The following is a 20,088-nucleotide window of genomic DNA, read 5'->3' on the forward strand; positions in this document are numbered from 1 at the left end:
TTGCTCACGCGTTCGTATGATTCGCGGACATCAGGTTGCGATATTCGGTTTGCTAATATTGCACATATAGTAGCTCATGTAAATATTTAAGAACTTACTGTTAAGTGCGCATCATATTCATTATTGCTTTGGTATTAATGCCAAAGCGCAAATGTTGTTCAGTATTCGATATTAAACATGTAATTAATACTAAAGATCATCCCACTAAATATGGGCATATTAACGTAATCAATAACTAAATGTAAATAATACATAAGCGATAACTAATATAATCAGTAAAGAGAGACCTTCATATTTTGCCAATATAATCACGATAGCCCTGTCTTATTACGCTACCAATGAAATTCCAAATTCTATTTCGTATCACGCTTATCGTATATTGATGAAAGGTTTCTATGAGATTTCGTGAAATACTTTAAATTAATTTAATGTAGTAAATTTCGTTTCTGAATTCTCCAAAAACCGTACCTTCTCTATTTTATACCATTGAACATATTATAAAGAATCGATACAATGCACTTATTTATGCATCGAAATCTCCTTATGACAGTATTTCACGCGTGGACAAGATCCTCGAGCAGAACTATGACAAACCACACAGAACCGACTTCACAATAAATTATTCGAGTGCGCCTCGATTGCGAAAGACCAGATTGCACGGCCGAGCACGCGTGAAATTTCATTTTAATCCGATTTAAAAGGTAGCCGCTGTGACTGACATCGTCCACTTGTCAGTTAATTTAATAGAGACATCTGTTTTTCCGCTGTTAATCAGCAGAAATTTCAATTTCCCGACTAAACAACTAAATAAATGAAATTCATGTTTCCGCCACATTGTTTCCTTCTAAATCGTTCAAAATAACGCTGTAATGGTAGAACAATTCAAGCGGTTTAACTCGCTTCCCAAAATGTATAGACTCCCGCAAACTTGACGCTATCATAAATTTAAAAATAAGACTTCATCGATTAGCAGCATTAACGAACACGCATAACGAAAAAACGCATGTGTTGGTTATAAAAAAAATCAAACGAACATGCAGCGAAAGTGGTTAACACATACCATTTAATCTGGTTTATTGAAATATTTCGTATTGAATTATTTTAGAGCCGTAACCTCGTCCAGTTGCTTGAGACTTTCCGCATCAATTCTCCTTCGCAGCTATAAATTTTCAATTACATCACAGTTATAAATTTTCAATTACTTTGCACCGCACAAATTATAGCAATTTTCAAGCAACGGTGTGCATAAGCGAATACGGAATTGTTCCACCCCAATGGAGAATGCAACTGGCCGCGACAGCAGAGCCACATGGTGGGGTCAAAGGTCCCGAAGGGATGGAAATCCATCTTTAGAAGACGGACGTGCCGAGGTCAGCCAAAACTCGCAGCCTCTGGAACCTGTTGGCTACGTTCCAGGATTTCTTTGGCCAATCGAGTCGGCCGATAGTCTGCAAAACACACGGCGGATCTTGCGATATCTCTTGACAGGCAGTCGCGGCTCGTAAAAATTTCACTTCGGGCCATTTAATCGCGTCCACGAGACGGAACGATGGATGTATTGGATCTCTCGCGCGAGTTTGTTTTACGTTGGTGATACAGGGTCCGATTTAACGGTATTCCAGGATTTATAAAAGCCTCCCCCAGGCCAATTTAAATGTATGAATGTAGTCGGATTGAAAAATGCACAACGATCGTGGATCGTGAGCGAGGAACGTGTCAAGTCTATGGAACGACAGCAGCTGCGGTGGTTGGTAAAGTTTTCAGCATTTTTCGCCACTTTGACGGCTAGTCCGCGTGGCGAGCACACTGTTGCTGTCTGAAAGGGATCTTAATCCAACGTGATCTCAGCTTTTTTGGCACTCACTGCTGGCTACTCGTTTCGCAGGCGTCGATCAAGTCGTTTACGCGAGGAAAGGTTTTCCTATAGGAAATTCGATAAGCGAAGATATGCAGAGATTCAAGAATTTGGTTTGAGTTTAATTTGTCAGTGCTACGCTGCAGAAGTAATGCTCTTCGTAGGAAGTTTGAAACTTTGCGATCCCCGAGTTTCATACTGTACTATAACACGATGAAAAGAAGCGTCTCTGATATGCCTATCATCGATTTATCTCGGAGCAATTTGCACGGGTGGCCTCAGTCGTTCTTTGATCACAGCCGCAGCGAGTTTAAAGACTTTCAGCACCCCGGATAGTGAATCCATAAAAGCGGATTCTCCGCTGAATATAACCTTCATTATAATATTACCTTTGTAATGTGTTGGTCATTCCCAGCGGGGTTTCCGCGGTAATACAGAGGTGTGTATATACGTCTATACATATGTATACATATATACGCGCACTATATGAACATATACACGAGTAGTCACAGAAAAGCGTACGGTTGCCGTGAAACGATATAACCCCAAAGTTCCACTCGTGCCAATGAGCCTTTCCACTTTTTGTTCCTTTTCGTCCAGGCGAAACCGTGGTGTATCTATTTTTCATCCGTTATTGATATTCCTCGCTGGCCCCCTTTCCATTGTTCACATTCTTCAATTTACGATTCTGCCGAGGGGTAATTTTTACGATAACAGCGCATCAGCAACAATACCAACTATTCGCCCTCTCCTCTCCTCGTTTACCCTCTCCTCGTTTATCCTCTCTTATTTAATTCTCTCTCTCTTCTCCTCTTTCATGCTTTCTTTTGGCCTTCGTCATACTATATTTTCGTTTTTTATATCATTTTTGAGAAATCGTGACTGGACTTGTGTCAAATCGAATGAGAAGGCTTTTGTATTCCAGACGATATTCCGTGTCCGTGCGCTCGCATCAGCCTCAGCCACGAACGCATACAGCGCGATGACTGAAAGGGATGACACGACGTATACCGGATAACGGTAGGTGAAAATTCGTGACAACGAAAGAATATCCGATAGATAGCGCCGGGTTCACGTCATGCGTGAAAGCGTATCGCGCGGAAACAGCTGTTCCGACACAGGCACACGCTCACTCTTTCTCTCGTCACACCCTCGCCAACACGGGGCTTTCCGTCTCGTTCTAGCTGACGTACTCGTTAGCACGTCCCAGTTGGGTCAAAGGTGGCCGATAGTGGCCAGGTCGCACGGTTGCGTGGCTCACGATGCGCCATTGCTGCGAGGTAACCGGTGTTGTAGCCTGTCGTGGTTCACGATGTTTCGTGCATTCGGATAATATAGAGGAGTCGTGGGTCATGGTTCTTAACTATGGCGGAATTGCTACGATCACGGCGGTAGGTTGTAACTGGCCAGGGTAATCCACGGTTAGGCTGTTCACATGGACCACAGATGAATTAAGGGTGGGTCGTATGGTGACGTAGATCACGGTGTTACGTTGTAACTAGACGTTTACACAAATCAAAATCTAGGATAACGTAGGGTTGTTCGAGTCGGAAGGACATTTGAGTGTAATTAAGTAGTTTGTCATGTAAATCGATAAATTTCGCTATGAACAACTTTCAAGCTATCATATACGTTTGGAAACGAACTATTTGAGTATTAATACTATTATTAGCGACGCGATAAACTTGATGTATATCGAGTACTTACATTGACAGCTCATCTTGCTAATTTATATAGCTCCACGATAGGATCATTTGATATTGTTTTTGATATCATTTTCTTGTTGGAAATAAATTACACGATATATTCTCAGTTTTCTTTTCAACAAATTTGATTATTTTCCCTAAAGTTCAAGATTGGATTTAAAAACGTTGAATCTTAGGTGACTAATATAATCACATGTTACGATAAGTTTCCATAGATACAGTCTGAACTGCGGTATCATGTGCAATTGTATTTGCTATCGAACGCAATTAATTAAAACGATATCAGCATCGTGTTTGTCACGGTGGAAATTGTTCGAAAGCTGTTCGACGCAGATTTGTTGTTCGACACCGATTTGCCATCGAAATAATTGCAATCAATCTCGATTTTCAATTCGTGTCAGTCTTATTCCCAGCAGGAAGAACCAGTAAATGATGTAAAAGTATCGTCTCTTGAATTTGGTTTAACCATTTGAGCCGCTTAACGATTTCGCGTCCATCATTGTCATCGAGGACATTTGCTTAGCGCTAGCATTAGACGGCTAATAAAACGAGGAAAGAAGTAGCTCGAAGGAAGGCAGGTTGAAAGATCGTCGCGAGCAGAATGTGATCCATCAAAATCAAAAAAGTGCTGCCACGACGAAGACGCGTTTTACTCTCTCGTGGCACTCCACAGGTACTTCGTTATTTTTTGAGATCACCCGTTATTTTTTTTCTTTGTTCGCGTCTGGCGATAAAGTTTGCTTCATTAACTTTGTATATATAAATTCTTTTGGAGAACGTTAAGAAGAGACGTCAAGAGACGCAGGAAATGAAGAGAAATACGAACAAACGAAAGAAGAGACGCTGATAATGAAAAAGGAAGCGAAGGGCACAAAAGACGGATTTCGCAAGTTTACGATCGTTGAAAATGTCCAAACACACTCTGTTTGCACAAACACGCCTCTCAGCTTTCCTTGAATAAATATCTGACGAAGAGGAGCAGGTTACATGCTAAGATTAATATCTAAATAGCATTTTCAGCGGCGACATATACGAAGCGTAAAGAGATTAGGATCGTTCGTCTCACACAATGCAGCGTTCCCATTTTTACCATTTTTCTGCTAGTAAGTTGATAGTAGGCTGACGATAGAACGCGTTAAGCGGATAACTTGATCGCGGCGAATAGTTACAATAGCTGAAAGATTATTAGAATCTCGTCTTTTTATTTCGCCCTTAATTGCATTTTATGCGCGCACAGGCGGGCCTTCAGCTTTCACGCGAGACAGTTCGCGGAAAGCGATGAATGAGCGGATTTATGATAACATCGGTAGTCCGCTTAATTTCTTTCGCAGCCGGTAAATGAGCCATTCGTCAAAGGACGCGAAAGGATTCAAAGACAGCCGTTGGTTATTTCGCTGGAAACTTGAGCAAAACCATTTAGAAAAAAACCGGCCGGTATTGTGAGTCCTGATCTTCCACCGCGAACACGAACCACTGTCAAACTTATTACTTCTCTAAATGAGATAATGGTAAAGCGAAAAATATTCGAGGTGCGTACACTCGACGATCCTCGTTCGTTGTTCACAGCGAACCGTAAAAATTTTCGTCCAACGACGATGATGAAACTTATTTAGAAAAACAACGCGTACTCTTGAGAAACGAATTGCAAAACGCGACATGGACAGAGAACGTCGGGATTATTTCGTTGCACGTTAGAAAGAGCGTTTCGCGAACGCGAGTGTTGCTCGAACGACAAAGCGTTCCTCATTAAATTACTTCTCTATTTGCGGAATGTCGTTCTCAAATATTAATTACGCTATTCGGCCGTTGAAAGTTCTCGACAAAGGACGGCCTAGTAATCGGAGAGACGTTTTAGCAAATGAAACCGAGAGAGTGGAGAAAACTGACAGTTAAAGCGGCGACGAGTTCGCTGTCTCGATTAGTACCAGCCATTATAAACGGGACATCCGGGAACGTTGAAAGGAAGAAAGAGAAGCGCGGGCGACGGGAGTACCGGTGAAAATCAGTTTAAGCCGGCGAAGAGAATGCGAGGGCCGCGCCGCGCGAAGAGAGGACAGAATAATGGATGGTAGGCCCGTAGTGTCACGTGCAGCATGCCGAAACCGCGCCGTCCACACACTCTCCATGGTGTTAATCAAACGGCGTATGAGGTAACCTGCTGGAAAGGCATTTACGTTGCTGGAAGCTGACTCGTTGAAAAGCCAGCGTTTGCAAAGGAACATGTATAGAAGGTACTTTGCTTAACTCGTTTTGCTATTTCGTCTTCCTGTGAATGAGCCTCGTTCGTTCGTTTGGTTGGTAATATTATTCTGTACCGTTAGAAATAGTCGAGACTGAAAATTCTTATGGTATGATTTTTCTATCGATATAAAAATATCGAAAATTTGTCAAAGTCCTGCTTATATTTTCGTGGTATTACTACGAGTACATGAGCATCTTCTCTATCGTCTCGCATCGAAACGATTCGATAGATAACACGTTTCAATATCCACGAACAGGGATTGAGTCAGCACTTAAGGGAAAAAATGCCATTCAGGATCAGCCACGCATCCATTCCCTTTTCTCGGTGGCTCATTCATCATTACAGCACATCTTGTTCGCATTTCACAGTGAAAGCGTCTTTGTGCTAGCTTTCCACGATACCTGATCGATATTTTTCAATAAATCCACGCATCGCATCGCATCAGCCACGTTTCAGACGACTCACGTTTCAATCATGTCCTGGACACTGATGTCTCGACTGTAAAGGATGCCACGGCTTCGATAGCGAGTTTCGGCACACGTGGTACATTGTATTTCCTTCAACAGACTGTCCATCAAAGCGTTAAGAGACGGCATACGTGCGGCGAACACGATGGGAATCATTTTCCATACACGAGAGAACAGTCTACTAGTAGCGAGGCGAGAGAGCTCCCGATTCTGTAATTCGGAGGCCCGATCATCTGTAATCCTCGACCACCGTTCTCCCGAATTCGAGACTCGATTATCACACGCGAGATATTATGCTAGTCTCCGCTGACAGGTCTCCGTTGGCACTCAATCAAACCGCGAAACGGATTGATGGAGTTCTCGTTTCTCGACCATTCCGCGTTCCTACCCCTCTATTACGGCCAATATGGCACGCGGTTTAAAGATACCCCGATGGAATTTCATTATCGATTCGATCAACCTAGACGGTTGTAAGGCCGATTATCGAATCGTTGTGTCTGCACAATTAGAAACGTGCATTGATATTTGCATCGATTGGATCCATGTTCATTAAGGCACTTTCATTTGATTCGACGAACTACATGCTTTGTAAGTTTGTGCTTGTATAGTTTGGCATCACCTTTACGAGACATTCTATGTTTAACGTATGTCGTGTTTCACCCATCATTTTCGTGATTTTCAAATTGCAGAGCATTCGTGCAAATTTTATTGTCGAGGCAGTTGTATTTCGAAACATCGATAAAACTTTTTACGCCATCCAGCGAATTTATTCTAACCTAGAAGAGACGTGATCGTGAGTCTGAAAACGTGTTTGTTGGCTCCGAGCGCCTGTAAAAAGGCAGCCGAACGAACAAGACGAATGTATAAATAAAAACACAAGGAGAAGAATAAGCGCAGGTGGAAGAGTTAGGAGTTCCCAGAGCGACACGACGAATACGCCGACGTCGTCGATGAGAGACCAATCGACGATGAAACGCGAACGCCGAGACGCGACGTCTCAGAAAATTTCCACGGCACCGGTTTGCCGTTTATCTCCACGAGTGGCGTTTTATCAGGATATTTTGTAGAAAACGGCGCAGAAAGAGGTAAAAAGAAGAACTCGTACACAAGGCGGACTCCTTTGCTCCATTTTCTATGCGACATAGTCGAGATAAAGCCAAGAATACGATTACTTAGGTTCCATAGAAAAAAGAGAAAATTTTGTTCTCAGCCATGACTCTAATTTGAAAACATCATTTTATTCGTCTCCTGAGTGTGGAACGCAATTCGTAGACAGTTCAGAGAAAGAACTTATTGCTTTTACCACCCGTGCACCCGTGGCTCCGTATTTTCCCTGAAATTAATGGTCGATGTAGCTTCGAGCGTAACTCGTGTATAGCCGCGCCGACCGGGCAATTACCTCGAAGTAACCCGCGTAACGCTTCTAATTAATTAGCCCAGCCCGTTCTCGCGAGAAGGAATATACTTCCGCGTTTCAGAGATTATTTTGTTCATGGGTGCTATCGGCTACGGAGGAAGCGCACTCGGCAAAGATTCCTCCACAGAGCAACGCGAAATTAAGGTACCGAGACGAAGAAAGTTCAAAGCTTTGCGCTAGTTTTACTATCGAGGATAATGAATATTATTTTGGGGAATATTTCGTGCTCGCGAGTAGCTTATATCCATCGATACTTCAGAGCGCGCGAGCTATTTCGAAATTAACATTAAACCATTCGTAACAACGGATAGAAACCCGAGAACGTATGATTAAATGAACTCGTAAATACAGCAATGAAATATTGAAAGCATCGCACGGCTGTTTCTTTACAAAGTATTTACAGTGACTATTTACAGTATTTTGGCATATATCGTGGAATAAAAGGAGCAACGTTTCACGCAAAATCATTGTTCCGTCGTGACTATGAACGAGACCGTAGCGAACACATCGTATCTCTAGAGAGGGATATAATTTTCATCTGTTTTGTTTCACGTGGAAAATAAGTGCATACTTGTTAACTGAGGTGAATGGTGAAATTCTGCTCTGCCTGCACGAGCAACTTTCGTCGGCTGTTTAGCTGTTCTTGGGGTTCCCCTTTGTTCCCGACTAATAACCACTCGTACCAAAATAATTTTCGAAACTCGATACCGCGGATTGAGAACTACCGGCTTCCGGAACAATTCCAATCATGGCTACTTCTAATGACCTGATTATTGTTTCACGTGTATTGGTTTTTAATCACAACGGGCTGGGATGCATCTCTGGGTTTATCCAGAAATAATCCAGCAACGCAGGACGGGCATCGATTCGTCGTTTATTTTCCGCTTGCCTTTCCAGAAATAATCCTTAACTCTGACTGAGCTTTTCGCGCGAAACATCGAACCGATGTACTGTTTGTATGATTACTAGATGAAAAGCGCATCGCTGAAAGAAAATGCGGTTATGCCCAAGTTTGTTCGTTATCGATCAACGAATTGGACCAACATATAAGTCTAGCTTTCGCGTTGTATTTGTCGTGGTAAAATAAACATTGTTGCGTTTCAAATTGTTTTAGTTGCTGGAATGATTCGTTGTAGCGTTCCTCATGATACGTCAATATTTGCTCGATTGTCGGATGAAGTATGGATCAAACACTTAATGCTTGATAAACGTTCGACTAACCGTTCCTGCAACGTTCCGCTATTGGAGTATTTTAGCTGAAAGTAAAACAATTTTAGCTACAATTTTTACCATCTCCAATTTATTACCGTACTTTGTTCTCTTGTTTCGGATAATATCGTCATTGGAGGAGATTACGAAGCTATTTCTATCGAAATCATTAAAAATACCAGAGAAAGAATTATGCGTCGATAACTAGATTGGTCACAACATCCATCGTACGCATTATCGGGATGGCGGAACCGAATGATCCCAGATAACAGTGGCGTAGAGCGATTATAAAAATCCGTAGCCGCTTTATCGAGACCGCGTGGATGGATCGTGGAGTCGTTTCGGGCAGGAATCGCGGCGATCTGACCCCATTGTCGCGCGATAATGAAGCCGCGACGAGTACTCGCTTATCGGTGGGAGCGGTCAGGTTATCTGGCCAACGCCGAAGCGCGGCTTCGACGACCCCGCGATCGCTATTTCCGCGAGCCGTCCCAATGTAGCAACCCAGTCGGACCAGACCTAATTTGTTACACGACCGCTCAGCTCCACCCACCACTTAATCGGTCTCTGACGACCGAGACAGCTGTCGCGAATTAATTTGCCTTGCAGGTGTCAGACGCAGGTCTGCCATCGCGTTGTCGAGCTAATCTCGACGATTCGACGACTTACGGCATAGGCTGTAAATTACATTCGCTTTATTTCCTTTGGAATCTTTTTAGCTTTCGAGAAAAATTCAAAGGGATTTGTGCCAGTGGTGGTCAGACTGTGTCTCGTGAATCCCATACGACCTTTCCATGCAATTGCTTTCTATAAATGTGACATGTATTATATAAATACGTCATAAAATATATTACATTCATATCATATAAATGTATCATAACTTTTATCGACGAATTCCAAAGACTTCTCTAGACGAAGCAGTGAAATAATTCAGTAGCTTATCGTTATATCAAGGTTAGAAGATATATTAGAATATACCATAGAAGTTCATTGCACAAATCAGGAACGCAAGGGAAAGATGCTAATAACGGTCGACATTTTTTAGTGCGCGAGGAATTTGCGACACGAGCTCTATTTCGAAGTTAAGTTTGTTTTATATAACAGGGAATAGTTTGATCCGAAGAGGAGTAACCCGAGAAGTCGGATATGACGATAGAAGGTCTCGCCGGTGCTCGAAGAGTAATCAGTCGATGCTCGTACACCGCTAAACGTTTCACGAACAATATCTGAACTGTTAATAATCGAACAATGAGCCAAAGAGCTACAGGCAATCATGGAGGGTCGTTAATTTCAAACTGAGCGCGATACTCTAACGAGCTCGTCAAGATCGCTTTGTTAAAGCATAACTTATATTCGTTAGAAGTTGAGTAATTAATATTATATAGTATCGGGTACAATGGCTCGTTGAAAGTTCGAAATTCCTGTCACTTTGATATTGTTTGTCGGCTTGCATACCGATCACCGGAAACTGTGTCATCTGTATCGCTATATTCTGCCACGTTTTCTCTGCATATTCAACGGATAATTATTATAATTGATGTTGCCCGAGAGCTTTTCCATCGCGTGCCACCTCAAAGGTATTTGAATTGTGATTTGCCTTTGATTAAATTGCTTTTAATTTAATTGGCTGCTCCCGAAACATAATTTCCTAATTCAGATCATTGGTACTGTTCTTTCGTATAAAAAACAACGATTGCACATTAAAAGGTGTTGGACTCATTGAAATGCGGCGAATAGCTTGTTTGGGAGGGCGATAAGCGCGTAAATTTCGACCTTGGCAAGCTGAGATTTGGGTGGGATGGTAATGCTTGTGGTCGTGGAGGAATGCACCGAGAAACCCTTAGAACGCCGTTTACAACGATCTCGTGCAATTACCATCGCGTTGGCCTGCTCTCTCGAGGAGATCAGTCGGCTGACAGGCGTTTCGCTTTGGTAATTCGCCCGAACCGTTTCGTATGCCAAAGAATGTCATTAAAGGCGTTGCTAAAGGCTCCGAGCCAGCGTTAACATCCTGGGAATTTTCTTGACCAGCCTCTACGATAAAGGCATTTCCCTTCGGAGAACGGGAAAAAAGTATTAAAAGCTTCCGTCGTTAACGTTCGCTAGGAACGACGCGTTCTCAAACAAACCGGAAATCCCTTTGAGCTTCGCGGACCTTTTACATCGCGTATCTTTGTTTCGAACGAAAGGCGAGTATCGTCGACTGTCAATATTAATCCGGGGCCGCTCTCGGTCCGTTGCACTTCGGCGATATAACACAGGAAGTGCACAATGTAAACTCATATTTCGTAATGCACGATGCAACGTACATAAATCTTTGCCATCCGTAGATAAATTATACGCTAATGCATCGGAATGGTCGGACGTCTTACGGCCGGACGTTTCTTTGGCCGAGTACCAAAAGTGCGCTGCACTTTCGAGTGGCCGGCAAATATCGCGTTACCAACCGCAATTCAAATGTCACCGGGCAATTCTTCGACCGATGCCAGCAATTGGATTAATTAATTACAGTTCCGCATCTCACTCGCATCATTCGAGACACACGAGAGAATATCTTTCTCTTGAAAGTATCGAAAACGCATCTTTGACTGATGGTTTGAGTTTCTTAGTATTTTGTATATACACAGGTTCACGAAAGTGTACCAAGACTTGTGGAAACATTTCTAGCATTTATACGAAACATTTGGACATTTCATTGGCACTCTTACGAGACTATGATTATATTGGAAAAGTTATATCGTAAAGTTATATCACAGATTTATATGTTGTTAAATATCGCGTAGTTTCTATGTACACTCCCAGATCGCCTTCAGATTCCAACAATATAATCGTGACAGTCGTGTCTCATTATAGCGCTAATGAAATTTTAAAACGTTTTATACGATACATACAATGTGGACATAAATGTTTGCCATAGAAAGTGTTCGGGGACTTTCGTGAGCCAGTGTGTCTCTCGGTGAAATTTCACGAATTCTCTTCCACTAACTTTATCAACACTACACGTCGTTGTTTCGACTCGAGACAATTTCCATAGGTCGGAACAAAATAAATGCAGACTCGTGTCCAAATATTGACAGAAGTCAATTATTTGCACGAAGGGGAACAGCTTCCCATAACTTATTCGTACTCGGCGCCTATTTGTCCAATTAGGAGAAGGAGTATTTATCGGTACGTGAAACTGCCAGACAGCTACAAAACGCTAGACCACTCGGCGACTTTCTAATTGTTCTATGTACATTCGCCTCGGCGAGCTTTTACGATTCTACTTGAAACGAGCGAAGAATCTGTAGTTTATGAATCGTTTGGCTAGCGAAATTCAACCTCGTATAAAAATATTTAATTAGCTATTTCGTTTTTGACTGGAAATACGACCGTTATCTCGACTCCGGTATCAACGCGATTCGGTAAAATAAGCGAATTCTCTCTGTTGCCCGCGGAATTCGAGCCGAGCAATTTTCCCGCTGCCGATCGTTTCTGCTTGAACCGGATCATTTAACGATGTAATCAGGGACAATTAATTACTTGAAGGATTTTCAACTATCGGGTAATTCGTTTTGTAAATTTGACGAGGATGCTATCGATAGACGCGATGAAATACTCGTTTCCTTCTCTAATTGCCATTGCTTCTGCGAATTTCGGCCAATCATTGTCATTTCAAGCATACACGTTACGTAACGATATATTGCGTTCTCTCTACATTTTCCCTTCTTTCGCTTCTTCGTAGATATATAAAAAGTCCCAAATTTACCAAAATAGACAAAATGTTGAATTCCTAATTTTTCTCAGAAACTGTATGGATTTAAGACGACGATTTTTTATGAATTTGAGTGATTTCGCATAAAATATATCGATAGAAAGCTTTTTGCTCTTCCTGTATTTTATATTTTTCAATATACGTATCTTTCATTTCGATCTTTTTAATACACGCCTTATGTCGTTGTCATGGCAGGTAAACAATAATTGCAATTTCATATTATTCCATCGTATTCGGTCTGGTAACGTTTCCATGCTGGAAAGGAAAACGAATGGTTTAGGAGAAGAGAAGCGTGAAAGAAGTTGGCGCATTCCCATACACTCGCGGAGACTACGACAAAGTTTGAAGACAAATAGCGTTTGTCACGCGTGTGAAGTGTGATTACGTGCTCCCGATCGGCTGAACGGGGGCCGTGTGATCCGCGAACAAGTAAAATGTAAAACAATTTCCGACACTTTGATGCATGTGCGTACACTTTCCTCGTGAATATCATCGGATGTTACGTTCTTCTTTGAGACTGGCTCGATTATGTTCCTCTCTCCGCTGGCTATATAAATATTTAAGATCTTCTTTATCCGAATTTTCGTTCATATCTTACATCCGCGTGAATTTCAATGAAACGTTCTACAGTTATATTGAACAGTTTCAAAATTGGGCAAAAGTCAGGCGATTCAAGTTTGGTATTTCTTTCCTAAGTACGATCGAACGTGGACAGCGGAACTTTTTGATGCGATTCACATTTTCCCCGACGAGCCGCCGCGTCAAACGCATTTAGTCGCGGTGGTTCACAAAGAAAAAAAACACGGACGATGGAAAAACAAGTAAACGCAAAGAGATTTTAGCCTTATTCCGGCTGACGGGAACGCGCGGGAAATTCGAGCTCGAATTCGCAAACAAAGGGAAAACAAGTTATCCGGCAAATGGACGAGCGATCCGTTGATTGAAAATTTCCAGCCGCCTCCCTTTCGGTAGCTAGCCTCCGACCTCGCGGGTATAAACGGATTAAGCTCTATCAAAGCAAAATACGTCGAGAAAACAGAGGAGAATCATTGGACCATAGGCGTGGCCGTGTTCGAGAACGAGTCCCGCGATGATTCCATATGTGTCCGAGCTCCCGATCTTTTGATACTCGACACGACATTCGACGCGGCACTCTCCAGGATCAAATCGGCGCAACAGTATCATCCTATCAGAATACGATGACAGTTTACAACGTTTTGTAACTTTGTTGGTGTCAACTCGTTTCACAACTGATTCTATTCCTAAATCCTTTTTAAAACATTCAACGAATGTGTTAATTCAACATGAAACTTTTCATTAGCCACGATTCTGTATGCTAACGAATAATTTTCACACAATGCCTATCTTTATTACGAAGCTTTGCATACGTAATGGACACGAATTATTGAAAATGATTGAATATACGATGCGCTAATATTAAATTGTACATGATTTTGAAACAATCCAATATTTGCGTCCAGATTGATTGGCGACTCAGTCGTCGCAAAAGAAAAATTACAAGCGCAAATAAAATGACACTTACCCTTAGAAGCAGGCAGAGAAGAGGGCAAGAAGCGCGAAGCGCGCCGCAGAGACGTCGCGATGCACACTAGCATAATTCCACTTTGACACTGGCAAGTCACTAGCACGCGCGATCACCAAGATCAATCGTCCCCGGATCGGCAACACGACGAGCCATCGCCGTTACCGCTCTAGTAACGATTGGCCAGTTCGATCGGCATGATTGCTACACGACAATCGCGCGCGATAACCCGGCCGGGTTTGCCGGATCGATTCAACGAGCCAGTCGAACGTCAGTCACGGTGCTGCTCCGAGCAGAAACACTCGATGGAAGAGCGTCAAGCATCGTCTACTTTCGCCCAACTATGCAGAGATTAAACGTTGGCGCGCCTTTGCCCACGATTTTCATCGTACCGCGCGATCCACATTGATTTCTGCTGAATCTACCTTGGTACACCCTTTCGTTTATCAGATTTCGGTCCACCGTGCGACTGGATTTCAGCCGAACAAGTCGAAGGTCACGGATCTTCAACGCATCTGCTGGTCTTCGCTGCCTGAATTGGTAGAAGACTGCTTAACCCAGATATTTCCTTTTTCCCTTGGTCTTTTCGGTAGATTCGTCGAATTCCTGGGATGATTGCCGCGGATATGTCGTGGTTGTTCCCGGCATCCGCCTGTGGGATAAAGAATTTGGTGATTTTGGCAAACTACCGATCCTAACGATTAATTGCGCCAGGACGGAAAAATTGCCTGGCAGACTGGTTGGGTCACACTGGATGGATGTTCCTTGTGAACTTTTTGAGATGAGAATGTATATTGGCTCGTGAAAGTACTTGAACGTGTAACATAGAAAATTTCTATATTGATATTATACGTGTTACGATACATTTAGAAATATTATACGTTGACACTAGGACGAAACACGTTAAATCGGTAAAGTTTGAAACAAATCTCTATATAGAGAATGTATTATAGAAATTGAGAGATATTTTCATCGCGGACAGATATTTAGCAGAGAATTAGTATATAGCATGAATAATCATCTTAAGCATACAACGAGTGTTAAATATCATCCTACTGAATATTTAGGTTTATTAATATAATATTGACTGTTTAAGTAATTTTCTTTCAAATTTTATCGGCATAATCTTGATAGCGGAGTCTCACAACAGTGTAGCTGAAATTTCAAAATGTTTCGTGTAACATATACGTTATTGACAGGATTGATTAAAGTAATAATATTTTGCTTATCGAGAGAGGGGAAAAGAGTGGTGGAGGAGCAAGGGTGGAAAATATTGAATGAAATTCGTTGTTTCCCATTGCGAGGTTCCCGAAATTGTTCCACGAAGGGAAAAATGCGGGAAGATAAATCGGCGACATGTACATGGCACAGAGGGGTGGGGGAAAAATGGAGGTGATAGGGGCGGTTCGATCGGTTTAATCGTTAATTCGCGGCGTATCCGCCGTTCCTCCGAATTTTCGGCCACGGCGAACGAGTACCGTGTACATTGTTAATTGCCAGCGACCGCTAATTGAAGTTCGCGCGCGTGCGCCAACGCGTCGAGGGATTTCTGGCATCGAAGTTCGTAGATACGTTTGTCGGGAAAGAACGCTGAATTATTGAAACATTCCGTTGCTACATTAATCAAAATCTCGTATATACGTAAATCGGAAAGATCAGCACAACCTATCGTAATTCCGCTCTAAACATAGCCAATTTCTCGTTGAACGAGCAGCTACTTCATTGCACCACTAAAGTAGGCTAATGCATTTCTAAAGCCACAAGCGGTTTATTTTATTTGCCCTCGTTTCTTCGAGCATCGATCCATCGAGGAAGCGATCTCGTGCTGAGAATTCCATCGGTCCCACCATTATCTCGGCTTTTCGAATTTGCGCGGTAATCTCGCCAGATACGAGGACCATCCTGCCATCCTAGAAATGATTAGCAACGATCGTTAAGGTTCTCACGGTATTCATAAATCGGCGCGGTTTATCGCTGCGCCGCGTTCAGCTCACTTTGTTCAGCCTCTGGTATCCACCTCGTAACGGCGACTTAATGAAGCCGTAAAACGCTGGCGAAGTACGCAACCCCCCGCCCCGGCTGCCACGGTTTTATGGTTTTGATCGCTGATCGTTTGAGGAGCGATGCTTCGACCGGTATCGCTTCAGAACTAGGAAACTGGGGACGTTCTAAGGGTCGTCTCAGAAGTTTAATGGTCCTTGGTGGGCTTTGCAAGCATCACGTTGTCGGATTTACCTGGACAAATGATTGACTTAGCCTGGTTTTCTTTTCTAATACGCGATAACAAAGCTTCCTCGTACTCCTAAGGTACCTAATATCCTTTTCTACGAAGAAAATTCAACTTCTAAGAGCTGATGGTAGGAGTAACTCGAAAGATATTGATTTTTTCGAAAGAAATTTTCACATGTTATCGTAGACAGAAAAAGAAGATATCTAATCTTCTTCCAGATATCTCTCACTGTTCTCGGGGTACATAACAAAGAAAGAGAAAATTCTGCGTCTTCTTCAAAAGGATGATTTCGATCCCTAAAATCATCAATAAAAGATACGTATACGTTACAGCTCACCTATTCCATTTGCATGCAAGATTCGTAATTTTTTTCAAATTTCTAGCTTCCTTGTGAAATTCTTCTTTAGCGAGATCAAGATGGATCAGACACGAAGGCGAAACGAAATCGACGCTGTCCATCTTCGAGAACCGTGGAAGTAGGTGGTTCCCAAGGGTGCAAATCGAAGGAGGAATAGCGGGTGAGAGATATGTCGGAGGAATGCACGCGCGTGCACCGCGCACGGTCGATGCCCAGCCGTGTATGGCTGCGCATTAAAATGTGACAGAAGAGAATCAAAATTCAGACCGCAGCGAAATACTGGTGGCCTGCTAGGGTTCTTTCGTTCGCAGAATTCAGCCTCGTGACGTCAGAGATCGGCAGCGATCCTCGGCGATCATCACGATATCGGTAACAAAGATCGTCACTGCGTTTGCCATGCAAATAACGCGTATACATATTTATGCCGCGACGCTGTTGATATTCCTTTGATAGCGATTCCATCGACTCGTCTCGTCTTTTTTCCAATTACGACCTCTTTATCTTATCCATTTCCAAGACTGATTCTGTAGGTCACGGATGTGCTTTCTAAATAGGGATTCACAGCAATTTTCTTCTCAGCTTCTTCCGACGCAGGTTTTTAATTAGTCGGCGAAGTGCATAGCGTGTGTTTCTAGGAATAAAATCAGGATATCGTGTCGCTTGATTTGTCACGACGCGTCACTTGCACGCGAGAAAACCCGTGTAACGACTTTGATGGTCGAGCTCCGGAAACGAATGTATCCAAGGATCGATCGAAACGTTTATCTCGCGATCTCTTTTTACGAATTGCGGCTGAACGTCGACGAAAAATCGCGTGGACGTTTGTCATAGGAGACGTCTGGCGCCCACGCGTTTCAAACGACAAAAATCGGTTTCCTGGGCGAAGTCGATAATCGAACGACACTGCTCTCGCGGATGATCGTCGTTGATGATGCGAAGCTCGCGTTAAAACGTGAAACGAATCGCAGTGAGTACGGTGTTCCTCGCTCGGAACAACGCGTATTATGCCCGACGTCGACCATCGATTTTCTCTCGATTTCAACAATCGAGGCCTTGATACTGACGTGAGGTACAACGTTACGGAAGATGAAAAGTCGAGGTGTCTATAGCGTGTAGCTTAGCTGTGATTTTCGTACTTTTATTCTTTATCCGTGTTCCTATTTTGCGAATTGCAGCCGAGTGCATTCTTCTTTTAGAAGCGAAAGCTTGGAATGAATAGTAATAGGAATAGAATTGCTACAATTGGAGCTTCCGCTACTTGTTAATGTTTCTGACACTTACGTTCGTTTCCTTGACGAAAACACGAGTCACCATGAATCACTTACTGCGAGGACGGCTCTTCATCAACTTCTCATCCTCCAATCACTCCACTTTACACAAAGTGCCGTCCATAATCAGCGACGTAATTGCACTATACAGTCACTTGTATATCGATATAATATACATGAAAAAGGAGCACAGCTTCGTGATCGTCTAAACAATGTTATATTTTAGCGAAACTACATTCTTCTTTTTGAAAGGAATATCCTTCACATCGTAAATGGAAATATTTTTCGATCTTTACCAGAGATTGAAAGGAATAAAGAGACTCATCCGCGGAAATTTTTCCATAAATATGAAGTCTGCCAGGTATAGAGATATTTTTTTTTTCGTGGCCGAGACGATTTAATTAGGCCGCGTGTACGTTGGTCTCGCAGCTGGCGAAGGGTTAACGCACGAAACTCACCCCTGGCCGCCGTGAGGGTTGCGCGTTTTCACGTAACACGGAGGACGGTGCGAGCCGAAACGACGCGTCCTCTCTCGTTTCGTCTCTGTCCCTCGGCACTCGAGATTGATACGGGCCGACGGATCACGAGATTAAAAGTCCTCGGCAAGAAAGTTGGACTCGTTGCGAACTACCCTCTATCCGGCTGCCTTTATTAAACTTGCTCGCCTGTACTTCGGGAGGTAAACGAGGTTCAAACGTTTTTGAAACGTGACTCTACCGTAGCTTAAATTTAGATTGAACAAGCGGTTTCGCTTTGTCTTCGCACAACCAGAATCTTTCACCGGTTCACCGATCTCTTTCCACCCCTTTTCGACAATGTTCCGCGATCATTGAATCGTTTTCCCTCACTGACTCGTTGATGGCTGGCTCTTTAATTAGCTTCCTATTAATGCAGACGAAGAAATATTTAGAGATAAATTTCCCTTACAACTCGTTCAGTTTTTTTCGAAGACGTTCACGTTTTACCGCTTGCGTTTATGTAAAGAAAGACGAGAGAAAGATTGCAGGTATGAAGCATCTCTAACAATTATTCTATTAAAAGAAAGTATAAAGTCAAAGCTCCGGAAAAATGATCGTAACGTGCTCAGGTATTTCTATCTGGAACGATGCAACCACAAACTTGCCGAGATTTTCCGGTGAAGCCTAGTGCAACCGCGAAAGATACTTCACCCTACGTTTCCCTACCGCAACACCAACAGACCCATTCAACCTCACATCCACGGTTCGTCATCAATCAATCAATCCTTCTCTTCACTACCTATCGCTACGAATTCTCTGTTTGCCCAGCCGCGTCGCCGAAATCCCCCTTCAAACCGATCAAACAACCCATCCACAAACACGGAACAATAACTGCGTACCGATAGTACTGGAGTCTTCGTGGTAGAATTTCTGGATCGGATGATCGATATTCTGAAAAGCGTAGATGGTAGCAGACAACGCTTGCAGTTGCCTTTTTGTGACTGACAGCCGCGTGTAATAGGAAGCGATCGTGGTTCAGAAGCGACGAGGCGCGGCGTTGGAAAAATTGCCACGGACCGACACACAACGAGAGTGGAATTTCTCGTGGACGATTCTCCCGAACGATCCTAGGGACGGGATGACGTAGGGCGCGAGCAGGGACACGCACTTCGGCACACGCATTTATTTCCGTCGACGGAAACGTGACACCCGGTGGAAACGCTCGCCCAGCCACGGAACCGTCGTCGTTCTCATTGAAGAGTCGCCGGCGGACTGCGAGCCTCCGACTGGATGGGAGCGGTGGAGCCGGCGCGAGACGCGAGGGGTGGCGAGACACGGAGAGAGAGAAAGGGAGAGAGAGAGAGCGCACCTCGAGAGAGAGGGAAGAGGCTCGATTGAACGCTGGACGAGAAGCGGGGGGTGGCGTGGGAGGGCGTTTGGATGAACAGAACGTCGACGATGGGTCCGAACCCGAGAGACGGAGAGAGTCGAGAACCGAGACGACGAAGGGACGGGATGAGTAGTGATGGGCATTCGATCCTCTGTGTCGCGAGTTTTCGAGCGATTTAGTCGTACAGAGGT

The 20,088-nt window shown here is 43.4% G+C and overlaps 1 protein-coding gene across 1 annotated transcript in view; it reads right to left on the reverse strand.

The window, feature by feature from the left end:
• LOC100649812 (chaoptin) overlaps nt 1-19,779 on the reverse strand; it is an 89,039-nt gene extending 69,260 nt beyond the window's left edge. Inside the window, exons 1-2 of the mRNA XM_003397291.4 lie at nt 19,407-19,779; nt 14,194-14,845 (exon numbers count right to left, since the gene is read on the reverse strand). Of these exons, the coding sequence (XP_003397339.2) occupies nt 14,194-14,266 (73 nt within the window). The 5' untranslated portion in view covers nt 14,267-14,845; nt 19,407-19,779. The remainder of the gene's footprint in view (nt 1-14,193; nt 14,846-19,406) is intronic.
• Nucleotides 19,780-20,088: the final 309 nt, after the last annotated feature.

The sequence above is a fragment of the Bombus terrestris genome, chromosome 8 (genome assembly GCF_910591885.1).
Source record: "Bombus terrestris chromosome 8, iyBomTerr1.2, whole genome shotgun sequence".
NCBI lineage: Eukaryota > Metazoa > Arthropoda > Insecta > Hymenoptera > Apidae > Bombus > Bombus terrestris.